At 37.3% G+C, this 23,971-nt stretch overlaps 1 protein-coding gene across 1 annotated transcript; it reads right to left on the reverse strand.

Annotated features, from left to right (window-relative positions):
- Positions 1–13,739: 13,739 nt before the first annotated feature.
- Positions 13,740–23,777, reverse strand: LOC114249696 (uncharacterized). The gene is made up of 11 exons (XM_089727416.1): positions 23,399–23,777; positions 22,582–22,782; positions 22,132–22,162; positions 21,523–21,766; positions 20,861–21,121; positions 20,095–20,268; positions 19,391–19,594; positions 17,958–18,128; positions 17,155–17,344; positions 14,736–14,897; positions 13,740–13,934 (listed from the first exon to the last, which is right to left on the reverse strand). The coding sequence occupies exons 1-11, from the start codon at positions 23,516–23,518 to the stop codon at positions 13,869–13,871; spliced, it is 1,824 nt and encodes a 607-aa protein (XP_089583542.1). The 5' UTR covers positions 23,519–23,777; the 3' UTR covers positions 13,740–13,868.
- Positions 23,778–23,971: the final 194 nt, after the last annotated feature.

The following is a 23,971-nucleotide window of genomic DNA, read 5'->3' on the forward strand; positions in this document are numbered from 1 at the left end:
AGGGCACGGGGCGCTGTGCCGCACCCCTGCACCCCTCATTCACACCCTCTAGCTCCCGTATCCTTACTTAATTTTACTCCACGCCTATAACACCAACAATTTCCTTAACGTGACGGGCCTTCAAACCACGAACCATTTCTATTTCCACCGGGCCAGAAATGAACACTTACCCATCATAATACTATCGAACAACTATATCTCCCGTTCGCTTTGTTTCTAAGTTAATCAATAAGTTTATTTATTACGAACCTTCTGCTTTTCTGCCAGTTTTATTTACGTTTTATTACATTTCTTTTGAGTTAATAAGTAATACTGCGCATAAAAGTCGTCTTTTCCTAAAGTAATCATCTACTCTTAAATTTTAGTCTAAAAAAGTACTAGATATTAATTAACATTTGTTTTCAATCATAACAGGGATATTAAATTTTTTTATTGTAAATGTTAAAAATTTGTTAAATTAATTGCAAAATCTGTCAAATGTATAGTATTCTTACAAATTTACTATTTTTTTGTTTGTATGTTGGAAATAATAATAAAAACACTAATCAATCGCATAGTCTACTTAGTGATTCCCAACATGTGGTACGTAAATATCCCCTTGAAAGTACGCGTGGTTCCCGCAAACATTATAATTTGCCTAAATAGTGTTGGTAGGACGTCTTGTGAGCCCGCACGACTATGTACCTCCACCCTGCCTATGAAGGGCGGAGCAACCGTTGTGCTGTAAAAACTGGGACTTAGACCATGCCTCAAGGTGGACATTTATGTTGTTGATGTCTCCCCGGTAGCCACTTAACACCAGTTGGGGCTTAATATCGACAACCCATGTAAGCAATAAAAATGGCTAAAGCAGTTATCTTACAATATAAAGACAATTATAACGTATTAAATGTACAATTACTATTTTTTAGCTTTTAATTTGGAAGATATTTCTTGTAAAAAATTAATATATATAAATGAAATATATAGATGAATTGACCTCTCTAGGCGTTAGTAAGCTCAATGTAAACATAATTATAATCCCGGACTCCACCACCTGCCCGCCGATATTTATTGCGTTACATTCCAAAGGAAACTCCAATAACGCGATTTTTTTTTTTTTTTTTTTTTTTTTTTTTATGATTGAAGGATTACTGGTGGCCCGGAGGCCTTTCCAGTTTCACCAGGACAGGTGGGCGAGCAAAGGCTCAGCCAGGAGGGGTGGGATTTGCTAACAGCTACCCGAGCGCCTCCGAAGGAGACCTAACAACTCAAGAGTAGCTGCTTCGCGAATGAATCTACTACCGGATCGGAATCGCGACCCGCTGAGAAGATCCGGCGAGAAACTCAGCGGGCTGATGCATGGGTTAGGTTGCACGGCGAACTCTTTGTCGAGTTCGACGAGTACGGTTACCGAGGTCCCTAAGCCTGCTCCCAGAGCTGAAGGCGTCTAGTGCAAACGTTATTGGATCTGAGGGATCCGTAAGGACGTGTCTAGGGCGTCGACGGTGACTGGCTCCTGCATGATCAGGATTCGGGGAGTAGTCAGCGGCGGCTACGATAAGGCGATTATCATGACGCATAGCCTTATCGAAGTACCGTTCCGAGGCTGACTTCATGTATTTCTGGATAGATTCGAGGCCCAAGTCGTCGTGTAGGTCAACGTTCCTCACGAACCACGGAGCTCCGACGGCTAACCTGCAAAAGCGGGATTGTAGAGATTGAAGGGTGTCTATGTGTGTGCGGGCCGCGTGAGCGAACACCACACTCGCGTAAGTCATGACGGGCCTTATGCAAGTTTTGTAAAGTGTCACCTTGTTCCGAAGGGACATTTTACTCCGCTTACAGATCATGGGGTAGAGTCTACCGAGAATAAACGCGGCACGGTCACGGACTGATTTTATATGCGGGCGGAATGTCATCGATGCATCCAGGGTAACGCCCAGGTACTTGACCTTCCTGGCCCAGGGTATGGATTGACTAAAGAGAGTAATCGGGGGTGTGAGATTCCTCCTCCTAATACGGGAGGAAATCCGTGTGGAGCTTCCCCTCTGAAATAGCACCGCAGTACTTTTCGCTGGGTTGATGTCTATGCGCCATTTTCGGAACCACTGTCCTAGGGCTAGGGTTGCGCTCTGAAGCTTCTTCGCGATTAGGGACTTGTTTCTACTGGAATAGTAAACAGTCGTGTCGTCGGCGAATAAAGCTAAATGGGTCGGCGGCGACCGGGGAATATCGTTAACGAATAAGCTAAATAGGAGGGGTGAGAGGACAGAGCCTTGCGGGACTCCAGCTGAGAGAGGTCGTGGGGAGGAGCGGGTTCCCTCGACTCGATATCGAAAAGAGCGGTTCGACAAGAAGTCCCGTATGATGAGCACGAGACTATCCGGCACGCCCATGTTGAATAGTTTGAAAATCAAACCGTTGTGCCAGACTTTGTCGAACGCTTTTGCGACGTCGAAGAAGAGAGCTCCCGTGTATAACGGTTTTGGTCGATTAAGCCCCACAAGAATGTGCTCCGTGAGGCGGTGCACCTGTTGAACGCATGAGTGATTTGTACGGAATCCGAATTGTTCATCGATGAGAATGCCCTTGGATGAGACGAAGTCTCTGAGGCGTTTGTAGAGCAGACGCTCATACAGTTTGCCTAAAGACATGAGGAGGCTAATCGGGCGGTAGCTCGTCGGATGATTTTTTGGTTTACCGGGTTTATGTATGCCGATAACGTCCGCAATAACGCGATTCAATAACATCCGCAGATTGAAAATATTTTCCTCTTTCAAAAGCCTTTCTATCAAGACTGTGTATATATTCCTTTTGAAGAAAAATGTAATATTTCAGCATTTCCTTTCACCATGATGTTTGTTTCTGTTTTCATTCCCTTTTATGTTAGTGGTTTACTTTAGTATGCGATGCGAAACCAAGCTACAGACTGATCGCGTGTTGCTATAGTTAGTTTATTAATGAAATGTGTTTATTGTGCTGTAATTTTTATTTGCTCGTTATTAAAATACCTTCGTAACTTAACACGTAATTGAATTAGAACGTGTTACGTTTTGTTTCGTAACTACTGATTGATCCGCCTTTTTTTTCGTGCCTACCTAGTCGCTGGTAGCATAAGGGGTTCAGCTACGCCGGGATGGGTAGGTTATACTGGTGGTAGGACCTCTTGTGAGTCCGCGCGGGTAGATACCACCGCCTTGCCTATTTCAGCCGTGAAGCAGTAATGCGTTTCGGTCTGAAGGGTAGGGCAGCCGTTGTAACTATACTGAGATCTTAAAAGTTATATCTCAAGGTGGGTGGCGCATTTACGTTGTAGATGTCTATGGGCTCCAGTAACCACTTACACCAGGTGGGCTGTGAGCTTGTCCACCCATCTAAGCAATAAAAAAAAGGTGAGTTCACGGGCTCAACCTGAGAGAATCTTCTAATACTAGCCCGTAATCGACGATTTCGACGAGGAGAACGATCCGGTGCTTCCGATCATTACTAAGTAAAGCATAAACTAGACAGCCATAAGTAGTACTTTCAGGACGTCAATAATACAAAAACGTAAAACGAAGTGCATCATCCACTAACGACTTTGGTGTGGGGCGCATCCTTGCAATATGACGTTATGGGCCTCGTTCTCTAGATTTCATTTTCCGATTTCGCTCGTGAATTTAAGCTACTTAGTCAGTGCCGAGCCTTCAGGAAATTGAGCCCTCGTAAAATCGATACGCATCACGACCACCATTTTCAAATAGTCAGCCTGAATAAATACTTACATTTTCTTGATTTAATTTCATAGTTGTCACAGTACTGTCTGTGGCTACGTCACCAACCAACGTATATTGAACAAAATATTTTATTTCTTTTTTATGTTATGGTATGTTATAATTTTAACTAAGTACAAATTTTACAAATTTCAACATCATGCGGTTTTGATTTACGGAATTCCGTAACTTTTCCAATTACGCAATGGAATTAAGAAGATAACAACAGCACGTCCTCGATAGCCGTTGGCCACACGCCAAAACGCTTTCGAACTTACCCAGTTCTGCACGTACGTCACTATAAAATACATATTTTAAGATGCTTAACTTTTTGACATTTGCGAAATTAATAGTTCTTTCATAACATAACATTTACATATAAAAAATTGTGGAATACATAATGAATGTTGCATAAAGGTTATGGAACGATTTTTTGATTAAAAAAATAGGGAGTTAGTTAGTTTACTTTTTCATGTTGAACATTCTTTTAAATTCTTTTAATTTTTTAAAGGCGTTTAGGGGCCTTTGCAGGCCTAAAGGCCGAAATCAGCGTCGAAATCAGTTGTAAAGTAAATCTAGACAGGAATCAACTGTACCTATGGCATCGTTGCTGTCCATAACCGTCGATGACCCTCACCATCAGATGGGCGTATTGGTGTCTGCCTATTAAGACAATAATATATATACCTAGTCAGGTCATAAGTATTGTCATACAGTAAAAACTTTTCTTTTAGAATGCTGGCTACAAAAAAGTTTATTGAATTCGAATTTCGAATTGTTCATGAAAATAAAAATGTATACTTTTAGAATTTTACTCATTTTTAAATATGGAGTGGACGCTTAAAGAAGACCGTGTTGCAGTTATTGCGTTGCATCGTTGCGGTTACGCACCAATTCAAATTTTTAACATACTGAAAAATTTGAATATAACCAAAAGATTCGTTTATCGTACCATCAAACGATACAATGAAGACTAGTGTAGATGACAGGTCAAGAAGTGGTCGCCCTCGGTCTGTTAGGACTCCAGCAGTGATAAAAGCTGTGAAGGCGCGAATTCAAAGAAATCCCAAACGTAAGCAGAAACTGTAGGCCCTTCAGATGGGGTTAAGCAGAACCACGTTGAAAAGGGTGTTAAATGAAGACTTAGGGCTTCGGGCATATCGAAGAAAAACAGGACATCGTTTGAATGCTCGTCTAATAGACCTGAGACTGAAGAGATGCCGCGCTTTGTTGAAGCGGTACGCGGGAAAAAAATATCGGGAAATTCTTTTTTCGGATGAAAAATTTTTTACCGTAGAAGAGAGCTACCCCATCAACTGACCGCCGGAGTCCCGCAAGGTTCCGCGCTCTCCCCGTTATTATTTAGTTTGTATATCAATGATATACCCCGGTCTCCGGAGACCCATCTAGCGCTCTTCGCCGATGACACGGCTATCTACTACTCGTGTAGGAAGATGTCGCTGCTTCATCGGCGACTCCAGATCGCAGTAGCCACCATGGGACAGTGGTTCCGGAAGTGGCGAATTGACATCAACCCCACGAAAAGCGCAGCGGTGCTCTTCAAAAGGGGTCGCCCTCCGAACATCACTTCGAGCATCCCACTCCGTAGTAGGCGCGCAAACACCTCCGCCGTTAGTCCCATCACTCTCTTTGGCCAGCCCATACCGTGGGTCTCGAAGGTCAAATATCTAGGCGTCACCCTCGACAGAGGGATGACATTCCGTCCCCATATAAAAACGGTACGCGACCGCGCCGCGTTTATTCTAGGACGACTCTATCCAATGCTTTGTAGTCGAAGCAAACTGTCCCTCCGTAATAAGGTAACTCTCTACAAAACTTGTATACGCCCCGTCATGACGTATGCAAGCGTAGTGTTCGCTCACGCAGCCCGCACCCACTTGAAATCCCTTCAGGTTATTCAATCACGATTCTGCAGGATAGCCGTCGGAGCGCCTTGGTTCCTTAGGAATGTGGATCTCCACGACGACCTGGAGCTCGACTCTTTTAGTAAGTATCTACAGTCGGCATCGCTGCGCCATTTTGAGAAGGCGGCACGACATGAGAACCCTCTCATCGTAGCCGCTGGAAATTACATACCCGACCCAGTAGACCGAATGGTAAACCGTCGACGTCGCCCAAAGCACGTCATTACGGATCCTCCTGATCCATTAACGGTGCTTTTAGGCACCACAAGCACCGGTCACCGTCCTCGTCGAACCCGTCGCTTGCGACGAAGGGCTCGACGAGCGAACTAACCCATAGACACAGCCCACTGAGTTTCTCGCTGGATCTTCTCAGTGGGTCGCGTTTCCGATCCGGTGGTAGATTCTGCGAAGCACTGCTCTTGCTAGGGTCAGTGTTAGCAACTCTCCGGTTGAGCCCCGCGAGCTCACCTACTAACGTTAGGGCGAAGCTGAAATAGCCTCTCAAGGCTATCAGCATAGGTAGGAAAAAAAAAAAAAAAAAAAGAGAGCTACAACAAACAAAATGATAAGGTGTACGCACACAGCAGTACAGAAGCGAGCAACCGTATTCCGCGTGTCCAACGAGGTCATTTTCCATCCTCGCTCATGGTATGTTTGGGAGTTTCTTATTGGGGCTTAACAGAGGTACATTTTTGTGAGAAAGGTGTAAAAACGAATGCAGTTGTGTATCAAAATACAGTCCTGACGAACCTTGTGGAACCTGTTTCTCATACCATGTTCAATAACAGGCACTGGGTATTCCAACAAGATTCGGCGCCAGCTCATAGAGCGAATCTATTATGAATTCTAAAGATAAAAATACTCTTGTGATTGTTCCTATTAATAAAAAACGAATTGAGAAGTTTAGAAATAATATTAAGCAAGAACATTCAGAAATTATTTATAACAAAAACCCAAATTTATCATACCAGAATATGTTTGAGAGAATTAATATGGTCTTTACTGATGTATTTATTCCTAAAACTGTAACATTAAAAAACAAAACGGTGTTCAGCGAGTGGGCCACCACCGGAGTGTACAAAAGTAGAAAAAAATTGTATGATCTGTACTCTGAAAAAGCTTATAATAATGATGAAACATTTCATCAATATGTCAGGAACTATTCCAAACTATTTAGAAAAGTTTGTTTAGCGGCAAAATCTTTACATTTAAGTGATTTAATCAAAAATGCCCCTGACAAGATAAAGATGACTTGGAACATCATTGGTAGAGAAAGTGGAAAAGTCAGAAATAGCCATCAAGAATTCTCGTTAAAAATAGACGATAAATTGGTAACTAGTCATGAAGATGTGGCTAATGCTTTTGAAAAGTTTTTCTCTGACATTCCAGTTTCAACTACCACATCTCTAAATTCATCCCCCACAGCAGCTGAAATATTATTGCATAACCATGTCAAGAAATGCAATGAAATTTTTAAATTTAAGAAAATTAATTCAAACAATATAATAAAAAGTTTTAATAGCCTTAATGTAAAAAATACAGCTGACTTGTGGGGAATATCAGTAAAGGTTTTGAAGTCTGTAATAGACATTATTGCTTCTCATCTTGTTAGTATTTTTAATGATTGTATTAAGTGTGGTGTATTTCCTGACTTAATGAAACATAGTAAAGTGATTCCTCTTTTTAAATCTGGTAGTACTGATGACCCCTCTAATTAAAGACCTATTTCAGTACTCCCTACGTTGAGTAAAATCTTTGAAAAAATTATTTTGACACAACTTTTAGAACATTTCAATTCAAATAACCTGCTTCATAATAAACAATTCGGGTTTACAAGGGGTCGCTCTACAACTGATGCAGGTGCTTATCTAATCAAAAATATATTTCAATCTTGGGAGGAATCGCATGATTGTCTTGGAATTTTCTGTGACTTATCCAAAGCATTTGACTGTGTTGAACATGAAACATTGGTGAGGAAACTACATCACTATGGTATTAGGGATGGTGCATTGGAACTTATTACTTCCTATTTATCAGGAAGGATACAAACAGTAGATGTGAAAGGAAATAGATCTTCAGGCACCACGTTGAAAATGGGTGTACCTCAGGGTTCCATTTTGGGTCCTTTTTTATTTCTAATATATATAAACGATTTGCCTAGTTTTATTGAGTCCCGACACGAGGTCGTATTATTCGCAGATGATACATCTTTATTATTTAAAATTAAACGACAATTACAAGTCTATGACGAAGTGAATGATGCGATTTCGTGTGTGGTTCATTGGTTCCGTATCAATAACCTATTATTGAATAGTAAGAAAACGAAATGTATTAAATTTACTTTAAAATGTATTAAATCATCTTTAAATGTGAGACAAGTAGATAGTAATGTAATTGTTTCTGAGGAATCATTGGAGCTTGTTGAGTCAACCGTATTTCTTGGTATAACAGTGGACTCCAAACTGCAGTGGGGACCTCATATTCATAAATTGGCGAGTAAGCTTAGCTCTGCAGCATACGCAGTAAAAAAAATTAGAATGTTAACAAATGCGGACACGGCTCGTTTAGTTTACTTTAGTTACTTCCACAGTGTCATGTCCTATGGCATTTTGCTATGGGGCAATGCGGCCGATGTAGAAATGATATTTATTCTGCAGAAAAGAGCTATACGTGCTATTTATAACATGCACTCAAGGGAATCCCTGAGGGAAAAATTTAAAGAAATTAAAGTTCTCACTATGCCATCCCAGTACATCTTTGAAAATTTGATGTATGTTCGTAAACATATTGAGGAGTTTCCTAAGATGTCGGACATACATAATAAAAATACTAGGAACAAACACAAGCTTGTTGTGCCGATGAGTAGGTTACATAAGATACGAAATTCATTCGGGTGTTTGTCTGTGCGCCTGTACAACAAAATCCCACAAGATGTTCAGAACCTACATATACATAGGTTTAAGAAAACTATTAAAGAACATCTGTGCAATAAAGCTTACTATAAAGTCAATGATTATCTAGAAGATTGCACAAAGTGGGAATGAGTTGCTCGCTCCGGGAATTTCAATATTGTAAAATTGTTATGTTATAATTACTTATTGTAATATGAATATTTAAAAAAAAAATAATATTTAAAATAAAAATAAAAATCTAATATTTAAAAAAAAAAAAAAAAAAACATGCCCGCTGAGTTTCTTGCCAATTCTTCTCAGGACGGAGGCTAATTCTTGTGAATTGGCGGTAATTCTTTTGACGTTCAACAAGTATGTACTTTCATTTATGTTGAATAAAACTTTTTTGATTTGATTTGATTTGATTTGATTTGAAGAGCACACAAGACTGGCTGGCGGCGCGTGAAATCGACTTCATCCGGCACGAAGACTGGCCCTCCTCCAGTCCAGATTTGAATCCGTTAGATTACAAGATATGGCAACACTTGGAGGAAAAGGCGTGCTCAAAGCCTCATCCCAATTTGGAGTCACTCAAGACATCCTTGATTAAGGCAGCCGCCGATATTGACATGGACCTCGTTCGTGCTGCGATAGACGACTGGCCGCGCAGATTGAAGGCCTGTATTCAAAATCACGGAGGTCATTTTTTATAAACTTTAGTGTCATAAGAATCTATGTTTTGTTAAGTTCATTTTGGTATATGAGTGGTTACATAATGAATAAACTTGTTTCAATTATTTTACATTAAACATGTGACAGAATTTATGACCTGACTAGGTACATTATCAAGAGGACTTAATTAAAATTCGGTAGGTAACCTACCTAGCGAGAACATCTCGCTGTCTCTTTTGTCCTCAGTAAAATTCTGGGGATGACATCATGAACTATCGTGTGTATTTTTTAATTCTTTATTTAATAACTCAATTAACTCTGCAGGTTTCATTTTAATTGTATGTAGGTAGGCGAATTCATTCATTCAACTGTTAGATACATAAAAAAATTGGTACCCGCCAAAATTAAATAGCATAAATACGAATACACCGGCATCGGTCTGTTTTGGCTCCGAACACGTCATTGATTGCCCGAGTTCCTGTTTGATCGGTAATTTCCGGAATCCATCAATGCGTATCCGAACCCAATTATAGCTCTTCGATCACATGTGATGATTAACTCGTCTTTTTTCCCCTACCTATGCTGATAGCCTTGAGAGGCTATTTCAGCTTCTTCTTGACGTGTAGGTGAGCCCACGGGCCTCAGACCGGAGTGTTCCTAACACTGGCCCTAGGAAGAGTAGTGCTTCGCGGAATCTATCACCAGACCGGAAACGCGACCCACCGAGATCAGGCGAGAAACTCAGTGGGCTGTGTCTATGGGGATGACTCGTTCAAGCATGCAGTTTTATCTAAAAAAATCACCAGCGCTTCAGAATGAATGTTGGCGGTCAAATTAAATTTGAAATCGTCCTGGCTTAAACATGATGTGGACTTAGATCTCGTGTGTTACGGTGACTGGAAGCGATAGACCGCAAGCTCATTTGGGTGAAGTAGTCTAGAAGACTGGCATCGAGGCAGACGAAAATGAATATCTCATTTGTATTTCTTTAAATTGAAAGTCAATATTTTACGCTTTTAGTCAACTGTACCTTAGAAACCTTAGAACTTATATCTCAAGGTGGATGACGCATTTGCGTTGTAGATGTCTATAGGCTCCAGTAACCACTAACACCAGGTGGGCTGTGAGATCGTCCACCCATCTAAGCAATAAAAAAAATTATACTTTCAAATATTTCAAAAACGTACTTATTTTGATGTAATCGTTCCTTGAACAGTATAATTATCATACTAATAAAAACATTGAATTTATAACTTATCTAATGAGTAGGAGATTGACGTCATTTTTAATATATTAAATAATAGGTTTCTAAAGAACTTCTTTGATGAAATGAGTAGCACGTGCAATTTTGTATTTTTTCCTCGGAAATCTATCAAAGATTAATTTTTTTTTTTAAATTTAAACCTATAAGTCCATTTTTGATCTGAAGTGCATTTTAAGCAATCGCTTGAAATCTTCCTTCTTGATCAATGTTATTATGGGCTTAAAGGTCTTAAGATTAACAAGCATTAAAATCTTTAAAGAAAATGTCCAATGCAAAGGATGCATTGGGCATTGTCCATCCTTATAAGTAAAATCCAATTTAACGAGTCACTTCTGATTTTATTTGATGCTCTGATATTATATTGCAGTCTATGGATATGTTCACTTAAATTTTTCGCAACTGAACTGACATGACGCAATGCACATTGAGCACGCTGGGAGCTTTATTTTAACATAGCTATTATACCTTTATTTCGATCTATCGTATAGCCGGTGCGCCATCCGTAGCGACATACAAAAACAGAACATTGATTAACGCAATCACATGAAACGACAATAGACGACTCGTTTAGCGTAAAAAAAATGGCGGTCTAACAAGCCACTTGGGGTTGCCATTTTACATAAATTTTAAAAACAGTACACACATTTTACAAGAGTTGGTTTCGCGCACTCGGTTTGGGGGCAGTTTTATAATTTTTTTTATTAAAAACATATTGACGTTATATTATTATCGAATTATTGGAAACAAAAACGCACTATTTTATAACGAAGCATCGTTTCTATTTTTGGCACATCAAATTGGTTTAATCAATAGTAACGCGCAAAATGCTCGCGCCATGGCCCAACTACATTAACTTTTTTTCCCTACCTATGCTGATAGCCTTGAGTGGCTATTTCAGCTTCTCCTTGACGTGTAGGTGACCTCACGGGGCTCTAACCGGGAGTGTAGCTACTGTACACTGGCCCTAGCAAGAGCAGTGCTTCGCAGAATCTACCACCGGATCGGAAACGCGACCCACTGAGAAGATCCGGCGAGAAACTAACTGTGTGTGGGCTATCTATGGGTTAATTCGCTCGTCGAGCCCTTCGTCGCAAGCGAGGGGTTCGACGAGGACGGTTACCGGTGCTTGTGGTACCTAAAAGCACCGTTAATGTATCGGGAAAATCCGTAATGACGTGTTTTGGGCGACGTTGACTATTTACCATTCGGGCTACAGGATCGGGTATGTATTTCCAGGCGGCCACGACAAGAGGGTTTTCATGTCGTGCCACCTTTTCAAAGTGGCGCTATGATGCCAACTGTAGGTACTTACTGACTGAGTCAAGCCCCAGGTCATCACGGAGATCTACGTTCCTTAGGAACCATGGAGCTCCGACAGCTATCCTGCAAAAACGGGATTGAATAACTTGGAAGGGATTTCAAGTTGGTGCGGGCCGTGTGAGCGAACACTACACTTGCATAGGTCATGACGGGGCGTATGCAAGTTTTGTAGTGTCAGTTTTGAAGGGACAATTTGCTTCGCTTGCAAATCATGGGGTAGAGACGTCATAATATGAAGGCGGCACGGACTAACGGCGGAGGTGTTAACGCGCCTATTAAGGAGTGGGCTGCTCGAGGTGGTATTCGGAGGGCGACCCCTTTTGAAGAGCACCGCTGTGCTTTTCGTGGGGTTGATGTCAATACAACAGTAACATCATCATGTTGTTCCTTTATCAAGGAATCGCTTAGTAAACACGTGTTATGTACATGCATAGTTATAAATAAAATTTTATACCACCCTTACGATTGTAATAAGTTAGTTTTACGGGTATATCGGTCAATAGACTTCGAATTATAATTAATATGGGTTAAAGTATGAAATTGCCGTTTTATTGTAATAGGTACTTCAAATTGACAGAACCTTCATGGTTTGAGATTTTTGAGTGAAACTTTTTTCAAATGGTACCTATGAAGTTCTTCTTTCAAAAAATGTGCAACATTCGATTACCGACTTTCAGTTGTTTTTTTATTCAGCTTAGACGAGAAAGATGGATAGGTACTTCGAAAATTCGAGTGATTTTTGAATACGAGTTCTGACGAGGAACTAACGCTGCAGAAACAGCAATATTCGCAATATTAATGTTGCGTTTGGAGAGGGGACTGCTAATGAACGCACCGTGCGATTTTGGTTTAAACGCTTTCGTGGTGGAAATTTTGACTTGAAGAAAGAACCACGTAGAAGACACATGTGAATAACAATGAATTGAAAGAAATCGTGGAAGCCGATCCGAGCCAAACTACCCAGGAATTAACGCCATGGTTCGACGTTACTTTGCCAACAATATTAACTCGTTTGCATCAAACCAATATAATAAAATAAATATGAAAAATGGGTGCCTCATGATTTGACTAATCTGCAGAAAGAAACGCGTATTGAAACTTGTGTTGCCTTGTTGAATCGATACAGAAATGTAGGAATGTTGGATCGAATTGTGACATGTTATGAAAAATTTATTCGATTACAATGCAATGGCTGACCTCAGGTCAAACGCCGCAACAGTGTCCTAAAGCAAAGCTTACCAATAACGAAGGTAACGGTAACTGTTTGGTGGTTTCAGCATGGTGTTATTCACAATAGTTTTCACCGATCTGACCAAGCAATAACGGGAGATGTCTACTGTGCCGAACTCCAAACAATGCTAGCAAAACTTGCAGTAAAGCAGTCCCGACTCATAAATCGATCTTCACCATTGCTCCATGATAATGTGAGAACTCATGCAGCACGAGAAACCGTTTTAACTCTACAGGAACTGCAATTAGAAACCATTCGTCACCTTCCGTATTCGCCAGACCTTGCTTCAACGGATTACCATTTTTTTCGTGATTTGGACAATTTTCTACATGATAAAAAGTTTTCTTCCCAGGTGGCAGTGCAAAATGCTTTCACACAGTTTGTAGAATCTAGATCATTAGAGTTCTATCGCAAAGGTATGTGACCTAACTATTAAATGGCAGTAATATATTCTTTATTCTTTATTGTACACACAGTTAATACAATACAATAATTGCGAAAACTTATAAAACGGCGAGCTTAATTCAACACTTAATTTAATAATGGCAGATATTTTAATTAAATAAATATGTTAAATGAAAAAAAACGAACCTCAAATTTTCAGTACAAATTGACAATTTCATACTTTAACCCCTAATATAAAGCTTAATATTTAAAAATATTGAACTGATAATAAAATTGGAGAACAATAAAACCAATCCATAAATGATCCGATATTTAATACAATTAACGATGAAAAGTATTATTTTTCAAATAATTTACATGTTGATGTAAGCTAGCATTATTTGTGATGATCGTGACGTACTTATGACATCTATTAAGAAATATTTCCTACAATGCTTCCACTTCGTTTTTAGCTACAGGATTCGCCGGAGCCATATCGTTTTTTATGTAATTCTGCAAAGAAATGATCTAGATTATAATAATACATAATTTAAATTTGTCCAATATAAAATAAGATATAAATTTTGCTTGTCTACACGTTATTCACATGCTGGAGATTAAAATTGACGTGGACATTGTTTTCCGTGACGTTAAAATGACAGTGGCTAATGGCTGATTTATACTGATCCAGTGATGCCGCCAGTACTCGCAAACGAGTTCTAGCAGTTCATTTACTCGTTCTAGTTTATTTATCGAAACGAACCAGCAATGTATCGCGACAACTTAAAACTCTCATGAATAAATTATATATACATATACATATACTTTTATCCAATATTCCTGTCTAGGGTTGTCATGACAACTATACTGACTCGAGGCACTAAGCCGATGAAAAGATGTCTGCTCCTACACGCGACGGTCATTCGATTTTAATGGTATAACTGATAAATCTCAACTCATAAAGGTATTAGTTGAGTACGAGCACCGGTATTACCGATTAGGCCACGGACAAATGTAATCAAAAATTACACTACATTATATGTTTAAATACCCACATTACTGGTGGTAGGACCTCTTATGAGTCCGCACGGGTAGGTACCACCACCCTGCCTATTGCTGCCGTGAAGCAGTAATGCGTTTCGGTTCGAAGGGTAGGGCAGCCGTTGTAATTATACTGAGACCTTAGAAGTTATATCTCAAGGTGGGTAACAGCATTTACGTTGTAGATGTCTATGGGTTCCGGTAACCACTTAACACCAGGTATTAAGCAATAAAAAAGTAAATAAATAAAAAACTCATATTGGAGACAGGCACGTGGTTGTAATTGGCGGCTGGGTAAGCAGCCCGTCCGTCGGGGACCATGAGCTCCGGGTGGCAGCGCATGCGATGTGAGCGCAGCGTCGACGCGTAGGCGAACCGCTCGTCGCACAGCTTGCACGTCAAGGGTTTGACGCCAGTGTGGGTATACATGTGAACCTGTATAAATATCATCATTATGGGACGCTAAATAAAAAAATAAAAAAGTGTGCAAGTCACACACGGTAGAAGTGAAACTTATAAATCTCTACATATAAAAATTAATTGCTGTTCGTTAGTCTCGCTAAAACTCGAGAACGGCTGGACCGATTTGGCTAATTTTGGTCTTTAATTATTTGTGGAATTCCAGAGAAGGTTTAAAGGGTAGATAAATATGAAAATTCTCGGAATTAAATAAAAATAACAATTTTGTTTTCTCTTTGATTTGTCCCCCGTCGGACGGAATCCTTTTGTTTGTTTTAAGTTTATTTTATACAAAAGTTTAAGTATTTTATTTATCGATTGAGGCACTATGAAGTCAGCCGGGTCAGCTAGTAAGATATAGATATACTGACTGTCCCACTACACAAAAGCATACATATGAGCAATGTTTAGTAGACGATAGTGGGGATGCTACGAATAGTCGCACAAAGAGACCGAGAACGTCTAATGTGTTCTATCTCATTTTCTCGCCGGCTGAATCCTATACATTTATGTGTTTGTGTCTCTATGGACTTATTTTTTCGTTTCATCGAGTTTGAAATCACAACGATTCTAAAGAAGTTTCACTTCAAAAATCTATATCTATATTGAGGGTCAAATAAAAAGAGACTATAATATATATCATAATATTGATTAGAAGTCATGAGATCTCAAGACACAGCTAGATGGCGCTAGCGTATCAGTGTTTTCAAATTTTATGATTTCAAGTTAATGTATTTTAGTTTATTACGAAACTTTTCTTATTATTATTAAAACAAAGTTTATATTTTAAAATGATAATTATAATTCAAAATTCAATTCTTATTACTCCGTTATAGCAGAGGTAAATTTATAAAATAACAATTTAAAATGAAGCTTGATATGAGCCTCTAATATTCAGCCCTTTCAGGCGATGTTCTGGTACGATATTATTATTCCCATTCCGATCTGATCTGATAAATAATTAGAAACACGTTTTAGCACTTCATATTTGTAAAGATGTAAGTCAGTATAGAAACATTACTTGGGTACCTAGTTATTGTTATAACAGTGACTTGATTGACTGGGCAGCTCGCCTGAAGCAAAAAAGCTAAAATGAATTTTATTGCTTCACATTTATCACTAATTAATGCAACAGGAATTTTCTTCTCAAAATAATTTTCAATAAATTTGTTTGTGGTCGTTTTGCGAAATTTCCAATTTCGTGGACTGCGCTTCGTTTTTTAATTTCTCTAAAAAACTTTATTTCGATTAAAAGGCTACCTACCTTTTTTGTTGGAAATGTTGCGGATACGTGTTTGTTTTTATTTATTTTAAGGATGGCTTATTATGAAAAATGATAGACTTTGTCATTTTTGTTTTTATTTAATTTTTTTATTCATATTGGAACCTTATGGTGCGCGGAGTCCCAGTTTAGGTAGGTTTAGTTCACTTATTATTATTTATTAAAAGACACTCTTTTGGATGGCTTAATTATGCCTGAACTATCATATACGTACATCTTATTAGGAATATTTAGAAGAAAACCTGATACGAATAAAGTACTATTAATTATTATACATGCAATTATTACCACCAATAATTGATAATCGATTCGTCCAAAACGTTTGTAGGGTTTAAATTTTTAATGAGAGATAGTTCATTACTGGCGGCAGGACCTCTTGTGAGTCTGCGCGGGTGGGTAACACCACTCTGTCTGTTTCTGCCGTGAAGCAGTAATGCGTTTCGGTTTGAAGGGTGGGGCAGCCGTTGTAACTATACTTGAGACTTTAAAACTTAGATCTCAAGGTGGGTGGCGCATTTACGTTGTAGATGTCTATGGGCTTCAGTAACCAATTAACACCGGGTGGGCTGTGAATTCGTTCACCCACTTATGCCATTAAAAAAAAATGTTCCAGCGTACAAATTTAAACGGCCGTCTGGTGTAGTGGTAAGTGACATGGTCACTACATAAGGGGGTCGCGGGTTCGAATCCCGCCAAGGGAAGATATTTGTATGATAAATATAAATGTCTTTTCCAGGGTTATGGATGTATATTAAATATATGTACGTGTATAATAAAAATCTTACATTTATTTCCGTTATCTGGTACCTGTAACACAAGTTCTTTACGAACTTAGCACGGGACCAGTTAACGTGGCGTGATCGTTAGTAAATATTTATTTATTTATACATTTATTTATACATTTATTTATACAATATTTCTTAAAGCTGAATGTATGAATAAAAAGTTCACCTTCAAAGTTTGCCTTCGCTTAAACGCTTTGTTGCAATACGAGCAAACGTGCCGGCACTTGTCTTCGTGGACCAGCAAGTGTTTGCGTAGCGTCCGGCGACTGTTCAGCACGCGTCGACAAATGAAACATTCGTACGACGTGTCCTCGTGGATGTCCATGTGAGTCTTCAGGTTTGAATACGTTTTGAAACTGAAAATATTATTCGATAGGTTTTATAGTTAAGTACTATTATTTATACTTGTTTTATCCTAAACGATTAAGATCCTCTCGGCTCGGTAATCCAAAGTATTTTTCCTTGTGTGTTACCTACCGCATATTTATGTTTTTCTTTACATGTATATATATTTTTATATACACATATACATATTCTATATAACCTTATGTAAAGAAACCTTTATGATTTAAAACCTTTAAAACTTTTTAAACTCTGTTTTCTTATTATAGTACAGAAAACGTAATTAAGTATTTTATTGTTAATTCATTCTGGAGCATTCCATATCATCATAAAATAACGTTTAAAGCCCTTAAGCTGTGTCACAGACAGGTGAGTAATTCAGTCTAAGAAAAATTTTTTTTTTAAAACTTCGATTTTCAAAGGTTTTATATGATAAAGGTTTTTCTTTACGTATGTACGAGACAATATTAAAAATCGAATTCGAATTAGAACGCATATTTAAAAAAAAAACTTCGAAACATAACCTAAAACAATTAAAAATCGAATCCGAATTAGAATGCATATTTAAAAAAAAATAACACTTCGAAACATAACCTAAAACAATGTGGGTAGGTACATCAAACTCACGTTTTATCGCATTTATCGCACACGAACGGCTTGTCGTCGCTGTGTATGGCGCGATGTTGCCGCAGCTCCCCGTTGGTGCCGCACGCGTACCCGCACAAGTCGCACACGTACGCCTTGATCTTGTCGTGAACGACGCGCTTGTGGGAGACCACAGACGAACGAGTCGTGAACCTACGTGTTATGCGGATGTCTAATTACCAAGAACTAATGCTGGTGGTAGAACCTCTTGTGAGTCCGCACGGGTAGGTACCACCAACCTGCCTATTTCTGCCGTGAAGCAGTAATGCGTTTCGGTTTGAAGAGTGGGGCAGCCGTTGTAACTATACTGAGACCTTAGAATTTATATGTTAAGGTGGGTGGCGCATTTACATTGTAGATGTCTATGGGCTCCAGTAACTACTTAACATCAGGTGGTCTGTGAGCTCGTCCACCGATCTAAGCAATAAAAAACAAAAAACAAAAAAAGTATCGGTCCCCTGGTAGTCGAAATTCGACTATAATGAATTGAAATTATAAGTTTGTACACTATTATGAATCTATTGTCAAAGACTATTTATTACACTTCCATAACCATAGATTTCGCTAAGACTACACTTGAGACGAATATTAATAAAGACAAACAATATAATTCATTCTCAATTTGACCGCAGACTACCTATATGCAATAAGAAAATTTTGACAATAAGCAAATAGTATTTATGCATGCGTTTGTGTGTCAAATACATGGTAGTGTGTGTGATGTTTTTATTTATTGATATAATGTACTTTTTATGCATAATTTAAAAAAAAAATTACATTCTGCACTCCTCTATATTCTCTATAAGTGTGGGAAATTTCATACTCCTCCGTCCGCGCAATTTTCGTAAAAAGGGATACAAAGTTTTTGCTTCACGTATTAATATATAGATGATACGCATCAATGCGATAACATATGAATCTTTGGAATTGCTTTTTTATTGTTTCGACTAGCGTACTTACAGAGCCCATCGACATCAATAACATTAATGCTACCATAACATTGATGCTATATTAGAACGACTGCCGGACTCTTCAAGCCGCAACACAACATTGCTTCGCAGCACGGTACCACGGTATGCTGGCTCATAGTCATAAGACGCTTTATCGCCAGTATTAATGAAGATACGCGACCCCGATCTACTCCTATTTCGACGATGACGGTGTAACACGGACATCTATATAGGATTCAGTTTACTATTGGAGCGTGTTTTTTTTTTCTAGTTATAGAACTATAGATTATGTTTATTGCTTCAAGAATCATAGATAATTAACAAACTTTCACTGTGGAGTATTCCAGTTAAAATACTTAAGAGTTAATTATTTCAACTAGATACGGTTACCTAGTTTCAGATTAAACAAAAAGAAACGTAAAGACTATATTATACATATATTATTTGATGCACGTACATACTTACTTCATATTACAAACTTCACAATTGAATATCTTTCTTTCCTGTACAGGTATGTGGGATCTTTCGTGTGATTTTAATGTTTCTTTTGTTTTAAACGTTTTCTCGCACGAAGAACAGGGATACTTTCTATCCGCTTTCGGAATATGCTTGAATTTGTGTTTGTTCATGGCCGATAACGTTTTTGTTATTCTCGGGCATTTATCACATCTAAAACAAAGTTAATTCCATTGAAATAAATTTAAAATTCCACAGATTAAAAAAAATGTTTTAACTTAGAATTAAAGTACTCATTCGGAAAATTTCATTTCTATTGAATTGGTTTCAGAATAATTTCGATTAGTTTAGACCCAATGACGTCACTAACCCATAAACAAGTATAGCTATTACTTGTTTATGGGTTAGTGACGTCATTGGGTCGATCTGCAACATCTCTTTTGCTAACAAATGTACGCTAAGCTATTCTAACTACAATTCTAACGCCAATCGTTCAATATATATTTAATTAAACTATATCAGAAGATTAAACATATTTAGAGCATTTTTCCCGAGTGGTTTTGTGAAAAAGGCAGACTTAAAAAAGAGGTTTTGTGATTCCATTTCAGTTTTTTGTTCATTAGTATTTTTAATTAAAATATATTAAAAAAGTTTAGTAACTTGTAAAACGTATATATCGAAATATAGAAAACATAATAATATAATTAGCTTACGAAAACATATTGGGATTTCTGTGATCATTTACATGTTTATACATTATGGATTTAGACTTAAGCACTATCCCACAAACACATTTGACGACGGGCAATGTTTTATGAGCCGCTATACAATGAGATTTTAAACTATACCAACTGGAACATTTCTTGTGGCAGTCGACACAGGTGAAACTGAAATAAAAATAAACAACAATATTAAATATTAAACACACTTATTTAAAACTGGGGGGTTCTGGCAAAGTATCCCTAATGAGTGTCACCGTAAATACAATGAACTATTTCGTATATCACTAGTATTCGACTACATTATTATTATTTGATTGCTCAGATGGGTGGACGACCTCACAGCCCACCTGGTGTTAAGTGGTTACTGGAGCCCATAGACATCTACAACGTAAATGGCGCCACCCGCCTTTGAGATATGAGTTCTAAGGTCTCAGTATAGTTACAACGGCTGCCCAACCTTTCAAACCGAAACGCATTACTGCTTCACGGCAGAAATAGTCAGGGTGGTGTTACCTACCCGTGCGAACTCACCAGTAATTACGCAAATTATAATTTTGCGGGTTTGATTTTTATTACACGATGTTATTCCTTCACCATGGAAATCAATCGAGAACAATTGTTAAGTACGTATTTCATTAGAAAAATTGGTATCAGCCTGCGGGACTCAAACACCGGTACATCGCTACATACGACCGGACGTCTTATCCTTTAAGCCACGACGACTTGAAAATGAAATCATAAAAAAAATTTCACTTACTTCACAAAGTCACTGACTTTTTGCTTAGGATACTGCTCATTGTCCTTCCCACTTTCGGTGCTATCACCATTTTCGGCCTTCCTTAACTTTCGACTTTCTATTTTATGATCAGATAAATGTTTGTAAAGCACTGATTTAGATTTTATTTCTAGGCCGCATAAACAATATACGACTGGCTTACAATGATGTACTTTTGCGTAATGGTATTGTAACATACTCCAAGTCTGCATTTTTTGTTCCTCACAAAAAACGCATTCTAATCTACAAACAGAAGAACAAAACATTTTTTATCTAGCACAAAATTTGTGTTTATTTAAATTGTATCATAATTCGCTACAACTGTTAAGTGCAAACACTATATTCAACATATTATATCAAATAATAATATTTAGTAGAATAAGCATCATTACACCGGACAGATGTACACTGCGAAACACAAAATTCTCTCAAGGTTCTCCATAATGACTGGATAACCTTCATCATATCAATGTCATTTACCAACAATGAATTTCTCAGTTTCATTTTTCATAAATATGATGACATCAAATGAAGGGAACAATTCAATATATACTTAAAGTCTTATTTTTTTTAATGGGGTAATTAGTAATGTATTCTTAAAACATTTTTGAAATGTTGCATATCAAAATAACATTGTAACTTACTTAACTAAATCTTTTATTTTCAAATTATCCTTTCTCAAAATTTCCTTCATATTTCTAGTGTCTTCTTCTGTAGGTATTTTCTTTTTTAATTCCTTCTTAGTAAGAAGTTTCAAAGATGCAATTGTAATATTATCATCTGAATATGCGTCTTCATCATCATCATCACCACAACTAATGTCATTGCTTTGATAATCACATAACTCTTCACTTTTTTGATAAGCAAGTAAGTCTGGGACTGCTGTATCTTAAATAAAAAATATAACAAAACTTAACTGAAGTTTGCTTTTGAATAATAAATGCTATAGGTCCTTCAATGATGGTGATTTCATTATCTATAAAAGCTGTACCTAAAATTGTAGTACTTTAAATTTTTCTAACAAGCACATTTTTTTATGTTTATATCAGACTTACAAAAACAAATACCAAGTTTTTAAAACAGCAAAAGTTCCTATTTTGTGAAGTTATACTTACATCTTTTGTGATAATATTAATATAATAGTTTTTTTGATCCTATTTATTTATTTTATTTAGGTACAATTGTACTAAGATGCATTTAAAATTGAAATATATGTATGTTATAGAAATGTTTACACTAACTTGAATACTCACTTATTGTATAGTCAGCATTCTCATCTTTGACCTACAAAAAAAATGGTAATTTGTATATTACAAATCCAATTTATTCAACAGGAACAACAGAGCTTGCATTTCACTACAAATAAATTTTACATACTTTTGCAGTTTTCACTTACAAAAATACTTAAATTTACTGTAAAAAAAACACATTTAATGTAAATATTTAAGTAGTAACTAAATATTTAAGCAGTAAGTATATTATTTAAGTAGTAAGTAGTAGTATTTAAGTAGTAAGATAATCAATATTTTTCACATGAATCAACAGAAATAAAATAAATAAGAAGTGAACAATTTCTTGTTAAGGATAGTTTACTTAAAAATTAGTTTTCACTGGAATTAACTAGAAATGCCTCTCTGGTCTCATGTGACTGCTTATTTCTAGAGTACACATCTTCCCAAATAAACCAAGAAACAATACTTTACCTCAGATTTGATATGGACATCTGTGACTGTCAAAAGAATATCATCTTTTTTTTCATCTAATTCACTGGTTTCCAAATCCATGAGCATACTCGATAATGCTTCTTGTGTTTTGTTGCATTCTAATATGAAAAGTTGAAGAGACACCATTTTTTCTTCACAATTTAAGCAAATTTTTGTTGGTAGAGTATCGTTCTCACAAATCTATAACATATTTTTTAAATATTATTAATTTATTTCAGATTAATTGACATGTTTAGAATAAATTTTACAGAAACCAATAACAGCCTTATATTACTCAGTATCAACAGTACTGTAACATACCAGAATTTGGTTCACTAAACTCGTTGACTCAAAACAAGATCTATTTTGATAAATAATATCCTGTCATGACTTTTACTATTCATGGCTATTATGTCAACAAATTCCAGAAAATAGAGCAATCGAGCTCAGAACTCCATGAAGTTAGAGCAGATAGAATGAGACCTATAGTCTGTTTACCATTTATGGTGCACTGGACTGTTATTGTGTTATTTTACATTCCTCATCAGGATTACGTTTCGAACTATAAAGACCAAGCTTTCATTATACCACCACCGTGAGAACGTTATTGTGGTTGGGATTGATATAGAAAAACTCTACTGGACCGTTGTAAATCTGTATTTACTCAATGATAACGTCAATGACTGTCACCAATCACCAGATCGATGTAAGACAACCATATGTGGACAATCTAAAACCTATTCAGTATTAAACGAAGGTTTCATACTAAAAAACCAAATAATTTAGTTTTCAGTAATATATTTGAAAGGCTACTCACTATTATCCGCAGGAAATCTTCTATAAGGTTTAAAACATTTCTGTTACTTTCATCTAACAAATCTTTGGAGAATTCATCCTGAGTAGCACACAGTCTACACAAATCCTTTATGATTGGCATCCTCTTTTAATAATTACGACCGACACTGCAAAGTTTTTGTAAGGAAGCTTTTTGGAAGTGTAGCTTATTTTATATTAGGAAAATAAATAATAATTTAGAAAACATAACAGTTTCCTGAAATGAGGAATTCGTTTTATTTTACCCTTTACACAAAGTTATTGGAATATTTCATTTGACAATTATGTATCTCAAATATATTAAGTGTATAATCTATGATTATGTACATAGCAGTAGCACAACAAAATACAATTTTTTTATTGTTTTTTATGACTCGGTAACATAGACCTTTCGGTCATGACAAAATACAAAATGTGTTATCGGGCATAGATTATACTCACTTTAGACCACAGGCTACTTCTAGATATTAATTCACATGTACTAGCATTCAAAATACCTAAAAAAATAATAAATCCGAGACGAAAAGCAGGGCTGTGCGCTTCATTAAAGGGACCT

The sequence above is a fragment of the Bombyx mandarina genome, chromosome 05, assembly GCF_030267445.1.
Source record: "Bombyx mandarina strain Sakado chromosome 05, ASM3026744v2".
Taxonomy (NCBI): Eukaryota; Metazoa; Arthropoda; class Insecta; order Lepidoptera; family Bombycidae; genus Bombyx; species Bombyx mandarina.

Bases quoted from the DNA above. Each gene is read 5' to 3' on its own strand.
- LOC114249696 (XM_089727416.1), bottom strand. From the start codon at position 23,518: ATGCCAATCATAAAGGATTTGTGTAGACTGTGTGCTACTCAGGATGAA. The intron at 22,783-23,398 runs GTGAGTAGCCTT...AATATGTTATAG, and splicing joins AAGATTTCCTGCGGATAATA to ATTTGTGAGAACGATACTCT. The intron at 14,898-17,154 runs GTGAACTTTTTA...ATATTTATACAG, and splicing joins AGCGAAGGCAAACTTTGAAG to GTTCACATGTATACCCACAC.